Source organism: Citrus sinensis, chromosome 1, assembly GCF_022201045.2.
Source record: "Citrus sinensis cultivar Valencia sweet orange chromosome 1, DVS_A1.0, whole genome shotgun sequence".
In the NCBI taxonomy this organism is placed as follows: domain Eukaryota; kingdom Viridiplantae; phylum Streptophyta; class Magnoliopsida; order Sapindales; family Rutaceae; genus Citrus; species Citrus sinensis.
The window spans coordinates 6,113,365-6,130,258 of NC_068556.1; the positions used below are offsets into that span (position 1 = coordinate 6,113,365).

The 16,894-nt window shown below is 34.0% G+C and overlaps 1 protein-coding gene across 1 annotated transcript; it reads left to right on the plus strand.

The window, feature by feature from the left end:
- Positions 1-5,411: 5,411 nt before the first annotated feature.
- On the plus strand, positions 5,412-7,165 carry LOC102623050 (aspartic proteinase CDR1-like). Its single transcript, XM_006494478.4, has one exon. The coding sequence runs from the start codon at positions 5,568-5,570 to the stop codon at positions 6,765-6,767; it is 1,200 nt and encodes a 399-aa protein (XP_006494541.1). The 5' UTR covers positions 5,412-5,567; the 3' UTR covers positions 6,768-7,165.
- Positions 7,166-16,894: the final 9,729 nt, after the last annotated feature.

Here is a 16,894-nt window from a genome sequence, read left to right on the forward strand (position 1 = left end):
GAGTAAAATCGTCAATTCGCTATAACTCCGTTAACTTTCAAAGGTCGGCAGATAACTTTTGTCAATTTAGGGTGGACGATTGATACACCCTCAAAGTGTTGTATTTTTTATAACAGAGCATCTATAGGGTATACGAATGATAATATCCCTAAAATAAATCACCGTTCATTAATATTGTAAATATCATCATAGTGTTTACTAATTCGCCACTATAGCATTCGCAAAATTTTCACAATGCTATTTAAAATTCTGTCAATAAATTTACTTTTAGAAGTCCATCGTTATCAATCTTCCTAATTTCTTTATCCCCAAATATCTATCTCATCTCTCTCACAAAGTTTAGGGATGGCAATGGGGAGGGGAGGGGACCAATCTCCCCGTACCCATCCCCGATATTTTACGTATGTCCCCGTCCCCATCAGAATTACTTGAGAGAATCCCCATCCCCTCCCCAAATAATAACAGAGGATCCCCGAGGGTCCCCGATCCCCGAATAACTAATATATATTTTTTATTTTTGAAATATATCTTACATAATATCCATTACAAAAGTCACATACATTAAATTAGTAAGTTACGCAACATGCAAGGGATACAAACTTTTTTTACAAACTATCATGAACAAATTAATAGTCTAATACAAAATTGTTACAAATAAAATCGAATTTAGATTCAAAATTAACTTTTTCAATGGTGGCGTGGGCACTTTATAAATGTGGACTATTCCCTTTACAACACAATAGTTAAATCAGAGCAAATTAAGAGCAAATATTAGATTAGATTAGATTAGATTAGATATTAAAATTGTGATTCGCTGTAGGCAATTATAACATCTAAAAATAAATAAAAAATAGATTTAAGTTTAAAATATTTAAAGAATATTAAAATAAAAAAAATTGGGCGAATAGAATCTACTCGGTCTTTTTAATGTCCTAAATAAAAATTTAGGACTTTAATTAGTTAATTAGGCCTAAAAGTTTAATAATATAAATATTTTGATATTTTTTATTTTTACCAATATTTATAATTTTATAATTTAAATTTTATTATTTATTTACTAGTAATTTTAAAAAAAATTAAAATAAAATTAAAAATTAAAATGGGGAAATGGGTAGGGGATGGGGATTCCACCTCATCCCCGTCCCCTCCCCGAATAAGAAATTGGATAAAAAAATTTCCCCGTCTCTTTCCCGAATAAGAAATTGGGTATGAAATTATCCCCATACCCTTCCCGAATGGGAAAAATCCCCGAGGGTACGGGTCCCCGTGGGGATTTTTGTCATCCCTAACAAAGTTGCGAAGGTAAATATCATTTACTTGACTATTAATTCTCGGGGTTTGATCAATTTTCTTGTTAAAGAAACTTAAACTAAATGGTATAATTATCTACATTGAAAGAGAATTTATATATAGTATTGATTTATTTTTTATACTTGATGAATTTTAAGCATAACGTTATCTTATTATATTTGAATTGCTTCTTGATTTCTTGGTTTTGTATTATCTGCGTCACTTTGTCATTATAATAGAATATACATTTTGTGGATAAGGTGCTTAAATTATGTCCTCTCTCTGACATGACTTATTTTCTTATATCACTTAAACTCTATTTAAGATAAAATTTATTTTAATCCGACTTAGAACAAATTCCTGGCTGGACCTTTGTTTGATAGATGCAATACCCATAAGCTTTTAGCAAAATCATCTTATCTAGTACTTGACCACTTAGCATGATTGTCTTCACAACCCATTAAGAAACTAAATATTAAAAATAGAGTTAATTTTAATATTATGTGGAGTACTTAAAATTAAAATTTATTTCAACCTGGTGCAAAACTAGGCCCATGAATTTGTAGTGAAGCGTATGCAATGCAAGTACATGCGTCCTTCGGGATATTGTGTCAAGTTCCAAAAGGCAAACGAGAGAAAAAGCCGAAGCGGAAAGGTCAAATAAAAGAGTAGTGGGTCTCAGTAACCCACTGCCAAGACTAAAAAATTCTTTATTGTCACCCCATGATCCGAGAACCTTTTGCCAATTTTGGTCCTCAATTGGCCATCAATTCAACACAATGTCCCTTAATCGTCGTTATTAAAAGGAGAGTTTATGCATCACGGAAACGCAAAGGGAACCAAAAAAACCTGACAGCTCCTTTCGTTCCCAAATATGGTTTCGTTCACTTTCTCTCTTTAGAAACCTTAAACAGTAAATAGCATTGATCCCTTTTGTCAATTTGCTAGGCCACTATCGCCCCATTTCTTGAAGCAGACGTTACACTACTAATTTTTGACGTTGCAATTTTAATTTTTGTTTTATCTATCAATTTCCAATGCTTTTCTTGTGTTATAATGTCTCAATCAGTTTTTTTCTATAAAATGAATCCTATTTATTACGTCCTTTTACTTGAAAATTCTAGGGCTAAGTTATTAATTATTTACCAATACATACACAAAATTACTAACCAATCAAGTCTTAATTCTTAATGGTTTTCAATACCCGCCGCATTACATGTCTTAATCCTTCGTCCACATCTCTATTAAGAAGAATCTTGCCAATAAGGCATGCCGTGAGCTGTTATCCTTTCTCCTTTCATTTTCATTCTTCCAATAAAAGACACTTTATGCCCTTCTTCCTTAAAGGTGATAGGCTGACATCTACCATTGAGCTCGTCTGTGGCCACTGAATTCTCTCCTATACTAAAACTTGCTCTGATTAATTGCTCTCACCAAACCTATGTTCTCTCCACCACCAATTTAAAGGATCCAACTAGAAAGCCAGCTAAAGCAATAAAAATAAAAACTTATTCTTCTAATTAACTTAATTCCCTCAAAAGTAAAATGATCACTAGCTTAGTTAAGCTAAAAGAAAACACTCCACATGTGAGTGGCGTATCTGGGTTATGCCAACTCCCATACACTTCCATGGTGAGATTTCATTTCCAGAGAGAAGGACTTCTAACTGATTATGTATGTGATTTCATTTCCAGAGAGAAAGACTTCTAACTGATTATGTATGCCTAATCTTGTAATTAAATGCATGGTGAGTTTTGTCAACTTTCCAATATTTGCTTAATATATCATTTAAATGATGCTATTATTCAACTTGTGTGTTTTTCCGGATGCCCCATTTTTGATAATAAAGTCACTCTCAATCTATGAAACTAGTGGAATTAATTAAGGGTTAAATTGCAAGCATCTTTTAGTGGTTCAAACATCATATTTTGGGAGTGCGAAATATATTGGTCGACGCCTCGATGGGGCTGGGATATTTGGTATGAATATCAATGGACAATAATTATAAGAATTGTTTAAAATATTTTATTTTTTTTTCTAATTTTTTGTTGACGAAGGTTGGATGCAATATAAAAAATGCATACAATTTCATTTAAATTTTGTCGATCACATAATTTCGTTGTTAGTTTGACCAAGAAATAAGGTACCAGACAAGCAAACCAATGATTTCCATATATAAAAAAATGAGAGTAATGACCAATATTCCAAATATCATTTTCATTAATCCTTTGGAATAAAGATAATCGAATATTTAATGAAGCATGTTGGTACATGCCTCGTTCGGTATATGAATTCCTAATAAGCAAATGAGAGAAAAAAGCCGAAGTGAAATGATAAAGCCAGAGAGTCGGGGGGCTTAATAATCGAGCAAATGCGAGAATTAATGATAATAAAACTCAATGAAGAGACAGATATCCGATGCAACCCCCATTGCCAATGCTCAGAAATTTTTTAATTTTCATCCTATCATCACACCATATCTTTTGCCAATTTTGGTCCTTAATTAGTCATCAATTCAACACAATGTCCCTTATTCGTCGTTATACAAAAGAGCCTTTATGCATCACAGAGAAGAAAAAGAAACCAAAGAACTACAGCTCGTCAATTGTTTAGTTCCCAAGTAATCAATTAGCATAAAAGCTTAGCAGCTGGCCTGCTGCTACATCTACATATGGTTTTATTCACCTTCCCTCTTTAAAAGCCTTAAACAGTAAACAGCATCGATCGCTTTTGTCAATTTTCTTGGCCACGTTGTCCCAAGATTTGAAATGTAGAAGATATAAATAATAGAACACTGTTTCTTCAAATTGTATACAGCTGTTGTTGGCTAAGTAAAGAAAAAAAAAATAAGAAGTGAACCTGTTCAAAGTTTACTACTCTATTCATTAATCCTTTTTCTTTTTAATGAAAAATAAGGCTATTTTGTCCAGAATTGTGACATTAATATGCACGCCCTTTGCAGTCGAAGTCGCTAAAAAAAATTTTAAAAATTGGTGGTTTCCTTGTTAGATGGCCTTCACATGCTATTTTGATAAATAACTACAACTAAGATGTATGATTATGTCATCTCATAACCAAGCTATTACTTTCACATTGATTTATTTTAAATTGAAATCATTACATCCAATGGTTAATTCTAAATCAAATTATACCTAGGAATTCATTTATGTTAATTAACATAATACATGTGCAATGTTAAAAATAAATGAAAAGACATTGACATGTAACCTATTCCTATTTTGGATGAGTGACAATTGATTGATTAGAACAAGCATTAACTAGGATCGCAAAAAGAAACTATATAGAAGAATTAATTTCCATTTCGATAATTTTTTTATTGTCGTAAATGTATATGTATATTTTTATTTTAGAAAAAAATTAAAATGATGATCAAGCATGCAAAAATCAAAACAATAAAGTGAAAATTACGGTGTGAGTAGAGTTAGTCGCAAGCCAATGGAGTTAATTAAATGCATGTTGATTTTGTCAAGTCCTTTTCCAATGCTTGCTTAATTTATCATTTAAATGATGCTATTATCTTTTTTTTTTTTTTTCTAGATACCCGAATTCATAATAAATTTACTCTCAATTAATGAAACCAGTGGAATAAATTAACGGTTAGCTTGCAAGCATCTTGCGGTAGTTCAAACATCACATTTAATTTTCAGAGTAAGAAACATACTTATCGATGGTCTTGGGATACTTGGTGTGAATATGAATGGACAAGACAATGCATGAGAATTATTATGGAAAACCTTTTTCAAAGTTGAGAGATTCTTGTAGCTCAAATATAGACTGCAATAATAAATTAAGGCATGTGCGCTTAGGTATAGGTATAATAATTGTAACTAATTAATATCTATTAGCTTACTCTAGAATTTTCAAATAAAAGGAAATAAATAAGTTTCTTATTACAGAAAAGGCGATTTAGACATTTTAATACAAGAAAAGCATTTGAAACTGATAGGTGAAACAAAATTTTATATTGTAATGTGTGCTTCAAGAAATGGGAAATGGGGCAATGTGCCAAGAAAATTGCCAAAAGAGATCAACGATGTTTACTCTTTAGATGTAGATGTAGCAGCAGGCCAGCAGCTAAGCTTTTATGTCAATTGATTACTTGGTAGTTAACTATTGAGAAGCTTCAATCCGCAAATGCACCTATAAATACCAAGGTGCATTTGCTTGCAAAGTCATTCCAAACAGTTGAAAAGTTCTTGATATAATGGCATCGAAAAAGTTCTTGATATAATGGCATCGAAAAAGTTCTTGATATAATGGCATCGAAAAAGTTCTTGAGTTATGCTTTGTTCCCCGTCTTTCTTTGTCTCTCTACTTTCAATCCAACAAAGGCCCAAAACTCCCAAAAACTTCCCTTTTATAACGACAATGAAACTCCCAAGTCGCCAATCTCAATTATTTATCAAGCAGAAATAATTTCCGTTGATGATATCTATCTAATGCATTTATCAATCGGCACTCCTCCGGTTGATATATTTGGTTCTGTTGACACGGGTAGTGATTGTACATGGACACAGTGCGAGCCATGCCCAGAATTAGATTGTTTTAAGCAAGAACCTCCACTTTTTGATCCTAAAAAGTCCTCTACATACAATTCTATTTCTTGCTCCTCATCCCAATGTGCCGTAGTCACATCGAATTGCTCCGAAGGAGATTGCAGTTACTCATTCCTATATGGAAGAGGTGCATATGCATCCTTCTCAAGTGGCAATCTTGCTACAGAAACTCTGACTTTCAATTCAACATCCGGACTGCCTGTGGAAATGCCAAACGTAATCTTCGGTTGCGGACACAAAAATCTTGCAAGCCCAACAAGTGATTCAAAACAAACTGGCATTATTGGCCTTGGACCCGGCAATTCTTCACTAATTTCACAAATGGGAACATCAATTGCTGGTAAATTCTCCTATTGCCTGCCCGATCAAGGTTCAAGCAAAATAAACTTTGGTGGAATTGTTGCTGGTGCCGGGGTAGTTTCTACCCCATTGATTATTAGGGACCATTATTATCTCTCGCTTGAGGCAATCAGTGTGGGCAACCAAAGACTAGAATTTGTGTCCTCATCAACTGGAAACATTTTTGTTGATACGGGCGTTCTGCGGACTTTATTGCCACTAGAGTATCACTCAAATTTAAAGTCAGTGATGTCCAATATGATTAAGGCACAACCTGTCAAAGGCGTCGGAGCTGAGCCTGGCTTTTCTGATGTTCTTTGTTACAATATTAGTTCACAGCCTAAATTTCCTGAAGTTACAATTCATTTTAGAGGTGCAGATGTGAAGTTGAGCCCCTCCAATCTTTTTAGAAATATTTCAGATGAGATTATGTGTTCTGCTTTTAGAGGTGGCAATGCCAATATAGTTTATGGTAGAATAATGCAAATCAACTTTTTAATCGGCTATGACATCGAGCAAGCGATGGTGTCGTTTAAGCCGTCTCGATGCACCAACTATTAACTAGAAAGCTTTGGAAGTGCTTTTGGTTAATGTTTAAAGTGTTTTTTTTTTCTTTATTTTAATTGATTATGTTTTATTTGATTAAAAGTCTTATATCCAGAGCTTCCTCGTTCTTAAAGTTTTAGTCGATGTTAGTTTTTTATTTTGTCTAAGTTGGATTATGTGAGAAGTCTTTCGTCAATTATGCTTTGAACTATTGTAACAGAGGCACTTCCTCTACAGTGAGTTATATAGCAAAAATCGAGAATTCTTCTCATTTTCGAGCGTTGCTTTTCTGTTTGGTTTGTTCTTCGTCTGCTTCGTTTGTATGAATCCGGGTTACTGCAGAAATTATTTTCTGTACTTTGTTTCTTTACACTTTTGTCCTTCTAATAAAGGTTGTGTAATAATTTGTTGTATTGTCCGTGAGTATGAGTAATTTGACTTGACGATAGACCTGGATAATATCTTGTCATAAGTAACACAAATCGGATTATGATCTGAATTTGTGTTAGGATTCTCTTATTTTATATTCTTGAACTTTAATGAATCTGCTGGTGCAGAAATTATTTTCTGTACTTTGTTTCTTTACACTTTTGTCCTTCTAATAAAGGTTTTATAATAATTTGTTATATTTTCTCCGAGTACAAATAATTTGACTTGATGATAGACCTGGATGATATCTGGTCAAAAGTAACACAAATCAGATTATGACTTGAATTTGTGTTACGATTTTCTTATTTTTTACTCTTGAACTTTAATGAATCTGCTGGTCCATTCTTTCAATCCATTTATTTTGACTCTTTGCATAAAAGCTAGTACCGATTTTTTTTCCCTTTTTAAGATTATTTGTAGCTTGCGAGGATACTTTCCTGAGTGATTGTGGTAGTTATTTGGGGATGAACAGAGCTTACTTTTCAGAAATAATGGTAGCTATTTTGGCGGTTGAGTTAGCTTATTCTAAAAGTCGGCATAAAATTTTGTTGGAATGTGGCTTTATGTTGGTAAAGTGCAAGCAAGATTGCCATATAGTGAAACTGTCTGCGGAAGAACAAATTTTACCCCCGTACTACAGATTGCATAGCACATGAACCGGTCTGATTGCTACCAATTATGTTCAACAGTGGTTACAACATGTATAATCAAAATGCGGCTATAAGCAACATATTATACCAAGAAAACAAAAAAATGGACGGAAGGAAGAAAAAAAGAAAACGTCAACTTTGATTTCGATTGGTAAGATAAATAAATTCAATTAAATTTACAGTTTTAAAATTGTAGCTTGAGAAACATATCACCATACCTTTGATATGAGATGGTAAGGAAGATATTTACAAAGCCATTTGTAGATCACCTTTGACCCCGTGAATTTGAATGACTGTAAAAGCCAGTTGAGATTTTCACAACGGATTAGCATTATCAACATACTGTTAAACTTTGGACAAGGACTGAATAAAAAATGATGATAAAGTCAGGTATCTGTTCAATGGCCAACCTCCATTGATGTGATAATAATTTATATATTATTTATATATTTTTTTAACTTAATTTTATATTAAATTATGTTTTATTATGTTAATTTTTATGTTAATTTTTATATATTTTTTATTTTAAGTATAATTTGAGATTAAAAAGAAATTAAATCGGAACATTCAGAAAAAAAAAAAGTTTACTTGAAGGAATTAAAAAAGAAAAATAATAAAGAGTTGATTTAATTGAAATAAATCAAGGAAGATTTATTTTAATCATCATGCATGCAATCAAGTGGGGGAAGATTTGAATATTTGGTTGACAAATATGACATGCACGTGGAGAGCATATATTGTGATCAATTGGGGAAGCAAATATTTTGGCATGGATTTAAATGGCAACCATGTGCATGAAAGATTGAGGCGGCTGGCTTTTGTTTTACATCTTTCCATACAAAGATTTAAAGGCCGCCGATTGAAAATTATAAAAAGAAGACAAGACCAGCAGCAAGAAGGGGAGCCAAGAACGGGGGGAAAAAAAGAAGAAGGGTGCAGCAGCCGCACTATTAAGCCAAAGCCGAGAGTAGCAAGAACAATTTGGAGGAGGAGGAAAACGCGTTAATTCTTTAGTTTTTTCTCTCTTATTAATTATCTTATTTGAATGTTCCCAATTAAATTCATGAATTCTATTTATATTCTCATGAACTAATTTATTTTGCTAGGTTTACGAAGTAGTCTAACTATGAAAATTTAATTATGTAAATATGTGTTATTTTTAGTTTTTTATTTCATGGTTGAGTGTTCATTATTGTGCTTAATACTTTTAAATATCTGGCCAATATTTAAATGATTTGAGTATACATAATGAGATTGAGAGGAGATTTTTGTATTTTTGCTCTATGTAATGGATGCCATGAATTGAACGAAAGACAGAGATGTACCAACATGATTCATGCAGTTTTTCTAAGAATTTCCATAGAGTTTAATGAATCTTTACATATTTAAATTCACATAGAGATATAGTGGGTTAATACATGAATATAGTTTTTAATATTACTCGAGAGATGATATTGAATAGATTCAGGAAATTCACTGTCAACATGGGTATTGGTTATGGTGAAATCAGATCTCCTAGTGTCTTAATCTCTTGGTGATTTCTATTACTGTCTGCATCTTTTTATATTTAATTTTTAGTTATTTTATTTTATTTTATTTCTAATCTAAATTCACTTATTTGGTTATTCAAATAAATTAGGGTTAGAATAATTTCGGTAACTAATAAGATATACAATTTATGTGGGACGATACTTGTAACACCCCAGTTCAAATTCCAAGGGCAAATATGTCCACAACTCACATATGAATTTAAATAACTCTTTACAAACAATAAAATTCGAGCCTCAAATACAAAAACCAACGGAATAACTCAAAAATTTATCCAAACCATCTACCATTTTCAACTTCTCACTCATCACGAATCAATCCTGACTTCTGAAAACTAAATCACAATAAACTATAATGAGTATAAAACCCAGTAAGCAAACTAGTTTTTCTTATAAGAAAATACATACATACTTATACATAATGTGAATGGATGATATGTGATGATCTTTTGGAAATACTATAAACAAATTCATAAAAATCTCTTTTTGTCATTTCCAAACTTTCTCATTTTCTTTCAATGAAATATATATCCTGCAATGTGGCACTTTGTGCTGTGCGTGGTACTTTGCGGTGCTTTGGCCCTCAAGAGGTGGCCCCCACACAACTTCAAGAGGTGGCCCCCAATGCAAAATCTCATAAAACAGAAATCACATTTGCTAAAATCTACTTTCTCATTCATAGAAAACTCAATGCATTTTCATGCTCATGCCAATGAACCATCACACATACATATGCCCATGTACATAATCACACCCAATACATAAAAACACATCACATAAACACATGAGACACATAAATTCATATTCGTACATATCAAAATAGGCTTTCACACAAGCCAAACATATATCTTGTTTATTGTGATTCATTTAAAAGTCTAGTTTACTTACCTCTTGGAATCCTCATGTAACAAATGCGCACTGATATCATCAACCGAAAATCATCAATAAATTTCTCATAAGATATAATTGAGTCTCAATCATAAACTCTAATGTCCTCAAATATCTCAATTTAAACATCTCCTAAGCTCAACCTCAATGTTCTCAATAATCGTCTCTCAAAACAGAAACAATCCATATTCTCTGATTTTTAATAAATTATTCCCTCATAGGAAAACTCTCCAATTTTACAGAACATATGCTGACATATTCAAAGTTCATTGACAAAAATTTCATAATATAATTCTTTCAAAAACTATTGAAAATAATTGACGTTTCAGACATCATCAATATTGTCAAACAGTTTTCTGTTTTGAACATACTTGATTTGAAAATACAAAAAATTTATTGTTTTATCATAAAATCATGAAAATTTACAGAATCACACTAGACATATATACAAATCACTGGTCCAAATTTCATAATTGTTGAAGACGTCTAGCTATGGTAAAAATAAATCGGAATTCACATTATTCATTGAAATCAGAAATTTCCAGGTTTTCAGACTTGAATTTGAAAAATCGTAACTAATTGAAATCTTATCCGATTAACTTGAAACAAATTTCAAAACATTCTAGACGATGTTTAGTTTAACATATCCAAAAATCAAAATCAAAATCAATTTGTACAAATTACTAAGATTTTCGTAATAATTCACTGTCAGCATATTTTTGTAAAATCTTAAGTTTCTATTTCTATTGCAATTATACTTCTCCATAACGAATTAATAAAAACTAAGAATTAAAACTTACCTCCAAATCCAAATCTTATCTCAACAATACCCGATTCAAATTATGCAATTTGATCTCATGTGTTGTCATGGCAGAACAAAGAAGAAGAAGAAGACGTTCTTCTTCTCTTTTTCTTTTCTTTTCTCTCTTTTCTCTCCATCTCTCTCTCCCTCTCTCTCGTTTTTGTCGTTTTTTTTTGTCTTAGCCAATTTCTCCTTCTTCCTCTCTCATAATGAAAAAGACATCTTGTTCTATTTATACTAAGGTAAAAGGGATCACTAAAAACTAAAAAGACTTAAATACCTTTAGGAGATTTGGGATATTACAATACTCTACTCTTCGTTATATTACTTTTGCCAACTAGTACACTTGCTAATTTACGTAACATAAAACTTCAGCCCTTGTCTTCAAAAATGGAAGGGATTTGCCATTCAAGTTGTTATCCACCGAACCCCAGAAGGAAAAAGGTCGAACTTCTCCCATTGTTGCCTTCCCAAGTCTGGCATGTGGCCACCACTAATAAGGATGACAATCCTATAGTGGCCCTCGTCAATTGCTATCATTAGAGCTTCAATTGCAGCTCTATTCCTCTCGCCAATGATAACATAGCTCTCCCCCACATCTGCAGTAACTTGAGTGAACATGTACAATAGATACTTTAATCGATTCACTAATTGGCAAAACTTTTCCCCAAATAAAAAGCACGTAGCACAACAAATGTGTATTATTTTTGTCCCCACCTAACGTCCCCAACATTATCCTAAAAGGATGTAAATGTTGTACCTAGACAAAATATAGTAAGCAAATAAGCAGGCTCAGTAGGAAATGGATGCAGGTAAGCCATAACACCTGAATCACAAACATTAAATATTTGAAACAAGTAGCTTAAAAATTATTAAGAATTTAAGATTATAGATTCATGACTATCAGCAAACTGTTGCGAAAACGCGGGTTGAGCAATTACTAATATTCTAGTAATCACGACTTTTGGAGAAATATAAATGTAGTGATAAACAAATGCAAAGAAAATAGGACACAATAATTTATGTGGTTCGGCATAATGCCTACATCCACGGGCAAAGACTGGAAGATAATTTTACTAATAATAGGAATTTACAAAAGTTTGGAAAAAACTCTCAACACCCAAAACCACAATACACCCAAATGGAGCCTCACTAGAACACTCAAGTGGAAGCTCTCTCAAATCTCTCAAATTGCTTGACTTGCAATTGCAATATACTTCTCTCAAATTGGGATGGGATTACAAATAAATTATGCTTCTCTATTTAAAGGCAAAGCATACAATATGAATGCATGGACAAATCTTACCCATTTTTCAATTTTAATGGCTTCGGTGTGACTTTTGGTGAAGAGATCATGCTAAGACATGCAATTAGATCATGCTAGCTCAACAATTGTGTGCTTGAAATTTGCATGCTAGCTGTCTTATGCAAGCCTGCTTGACTTTTCAACACAAACCACCTCAGCACAGATTTAGTAAATCTGAGCTGACTAACAAACCATCCTCCAGTCTCTGTTTTCTCCTACTATTTCCAAACTTGTAAGATATTGATCAAGTTTAGACAATGCTCAAACTTTATCAATGTCACCACCTTAGTCAACATATTTGCGGGATTATCTGCAGTCTTGATTTTCTAAAGAAGAATTTTTCCCTCATCAATAATTTTCCGTACAAAGTGAAATCTTACGTCAATATGCTTCATACGTGCATGGTAAACTTGGTTCTTTGTTAAGTGAATAGCATTTTGACTGTCGCAATACACATTAATGTGCTCCTGTACCACTCCCAAGCTTTTAAGCAAGCCTTGTAACCAAATTGCCTCTTTAACAGCCTCTGTAATTGCCATGTACTTAGCCTTTGTGGTCGACAATGCAACTGTAGACTGTAATGTAGACTTCTAACTGATTGGTCCTCTAGCAAAAGTAAATACATATCTGGTGGTTGACTGTCGTTTGTCCAAATCACCAGTATAATAAGAATCGATGTACCCGATCACACCTTAACGAAGTGTATCATCGCGCTCAAACAGTAAACCAACATCCTCGGTCTTCTAAATGTACCGTAGAATCCATTTAACAGCTTGCCAATGTCTTTTACCATGATTATGCATATACCTGCTCACTATACCAACTACATGTGAAATGTCAGGCCTTGTACAAACCATTGCATACATCAAGCTACCTATTGCATTTGAATGTGGAACTTGTAACATGTATTCTCGTTCTGCATCTGTTAAAGGAGATAGTTGTGCAGAAAGCATGAAATGATAAGCCAACAGGGTACTCAAAGGTTTTGTCTGCTCAGTTATGCCAAACTGTTGTAATACCTTCTTCAAATATTGCTTCTGAGACAAACTGACTTTGCCACGAGGTCTATCTTTGTATATCTCTATGCCAAGAATCTTCTTAGCTTCACCCAGATCTTTCATCTCAAATTCTTGATTGAGTTGAGTCTTCAACTTCTTAATCTCATCTTTACTCTTAAATGCTATTAGAATATCATCGACATACAAGAGTAAATATATGAAGGCTCTCTCTTGTAGCTTGCGAAAATAAACACAATGATCAAATTTATTTCTTGGGTACCTTTGCCCTTTCATAAACTGATCAAATCGTTTGTACCACTGCCTTGGAGATTGTTTCAACTCATAAAGCAACTTTGTCAATTTGCAAACCCTATTTTCTTTTTCAACAACCTTGAATCCATCTGGTTGAATCATGTAGATTTACATCAAGCTAAACTAGTTCAAGATTAAATTGTGTAACCATGGCTAGTAAAATTCGAATAGACGAGTGTTTCACAACTGGAGAAAATACCTAATTGTAGTCTATTCCTTCCTTCTGAGCGTAACCCTTCACTATGAATCTACCCTTGTATTGAATTTCATTTTTATGAGGAAAACCTTCCTTTTTTGCATATACCCATTTGCATTGAATTGCCTTCTTTTCTTTGGGCAGTGTAACCAACTCCCAAGATCTATTTTTATTAAGAGATTGCATTTCTTCATTCATTGCTAACTTCCACTATACACTTTCAGGGCTATTTATTGCTTCTCTATAAGTGGAAGGAACATCATTATCTATAATTGGAAGTGCAAAGGCCACCATATCAACAAAGCGAGCAGCCTTACGAATTTTTCTTCGTGGCCTTCTATATGCAATTGAATATTGTTGTTGTAAAGGTTCTTGGGTCAGAACATCTTATTCATCTTCGATCGATAGAGTATTACTATCCGTCACATCAACACCAGCTAGATCATTTTTAACGTTTTCAAACTCCATCTGCTGCAAAGTTCTACTAGTCTTGTCGTCCTCTTGAGAATCTTTTGTTTCAACATGACTGATTCATCAAAAGTGACATCTCTGCTGAAAATAATCTTCTTTATAATTGTACGCCAATGACGGTATCCTTTTACTCCACCATTTATACCCATGAACAATGTTTTCTTTGTTCTTGGGTCTAACTTTGATTTCTTTACGTGATAATAAGTAATGGAACTAAAAACATGTAAAGAATCATAATCAGTAGCAGGATTACCAGTCCATATTTCCATGGGTGCTTTGCCCTCAATTGCAGCTGATGGCAAACGGTTGATCAGATGACACGCATATACAAATGTCTCAGCCCAAAAATCTTTGTCCAATCCAGCATTGGACAACATACATCTTACTTTTTTAGTATCTTTTAGTTGATACGTTTTGTCGTCCCGTTCTGCTGCAGTGTATCTCGAACAGTGAAGTGTCGCACAATGCCCTAATCTTCGCTTATTTGTAGAATTGAATCATTCTTATACTCACTACCATTTTCTGAACGAAGTCTTTTGACCTTTCGACCTTTCGACCAGTCTGAGTCTCAACTATTTTCTTCCATTTTAGAAATATACCCAAAACATCATTCTTGTTCTTTATCAAATACACCCACACTTTTCTTGAATAATCATCAACAAAAGTAACGAAATAGTGCATACCTTTTAAAGAAGCTGTTTTGGTAAGTCTTCATACATCATTGTGAACATAGTCTATGAATGGTAGCAAGAAAAGTCACCTCTTACCACTTGCAACCATTGCTGATATGCATTCCATAAATTTGGCTTGGTGGTACTACCTTGCTAATGATTAGAACCAAACATGGGGCTCTCTCTTTCTTGCACATCGAGTTATATCTTAGAAGTGGCATCACATTGAACTAGGGTAAGAATTATATACCTAAAACAATAGCAAAGTCATTTAGAGTTACAACGAAGAAGTTTATCTTACCACGCCAAATGTCTAGATGTAGCTCCACATCCCGTGCTATCCCGTTGAGTAGTTTAGCCATTGAATTTACTATCTTGAGAGGCGCTTGACTTTATCCACCTTGATGAAGTTTTGGAATGCTCTCGTGTCAATCAAGACTTGAGCTTTCTTTCCATTGATCATGGTCGTAACATGCATTAGTGACTTGTCTTACACCTTTGCGGGAAGTTGCTTAGCATTCAACTCATTAAAGAGTTGGAGGCAACCTATGTTGGCAGCTGTAGTTGGTGGCACCTCTAGTTGTTTCTCTTCGAGCTTGTTGAACATTGCATTGAAAGTTTTCTTCTTTAGGCAGTTTGTCACCCAATAGTCCACATTACAAAGGTAGTAGTAATGCTTACACTTGACTTTCTCCTTACCATCCTTTAAACCATCCTTCTTTTGTGACAGTTTTTCTTGGCCATCATAATGTGGTAGCTTATCTCCTTTTGCACCTTCACATTTCCTATGTTGGGGCTTATCATCCTTCTTTGGCTTAGATGATTCATCATTTCAAAATTTTACAAGTATATCTACCTCAGTGAGGGCAGTGGAGGTGTCATTCACTTGGCACCATTGAAGCTCCCGTTGTGCCCATGGTTAGAGTCCTTCCATAAAGATGAACAACAAGTCATTTGGGTTCATGTTCTTGAGATGGACCATGTATGCTTCAATTCTCTCATCTTCTTGTTAGCCTCTTACGCTACATTCCTAAAAAAAAAAATTGCTTCTTTGGCTCGCACTTAAGTAAGTCCCATGTGTTGATAATACACATCTTGCGTATAATTTTTCCATGCTTCTATTGCCACCAAGTAGTTGCGTGATCTTCAAGATACCCCATCGTAATGTTTAACTCCTCTTGCTCGCCTTGAACATTGGTGGCTTTGAAGTACCTCTCCATGGACCATAGAAAATTGTCAATCTCTTGGGCATCTCGCTTGCCCTCGTACCTCATTAGTCTCAGGAACCTCAATCTTTATTAAAGGTATGGCATTGGTGGTGAGCACTTCACTGGCCACCGCCTTCTTGCAAAGTGCCCTATTATTCTTAATCTTCTTATGACCCCTGTAAAGCTCCTCCACTTGAGCTCTTAACCCCTCGATGGAGTTCATCACTACCGCTTGGAACTCTTGGAGACTTTAATGTTGCACCACATGTCTTGGCTTAAGTCAACCATTTGTCCCTCAAGATTATCAACTTCTTTAATCTTTTACTTGAAGATCTCAAGGCGCTCCTTTATCTCAAAGACAACAATCTCCCCACAAATAACCCAATTCTCAATGGCGTTCGGCATATCCATAGACTTCTCCTTGTTGTTCTTCCTCTTCTTTAAGTCAGGATTTTGGTCTCTACCCCTTTGGTCATCATAAGTGAGGTCCAACATTCTTCCTTTTACATGACACAACTACCCCAAGAGTAATTATTACTTTGATACCAACTATCACGACCCTCTTGATCCCTCACTGAATCGCACAGCCTTAGGTGCTAAATCCCACTCTCTTAGTCCTAAGTCAGCTTTGCTCACTCATAACGTTGCTAGATTCGAAAGTAGG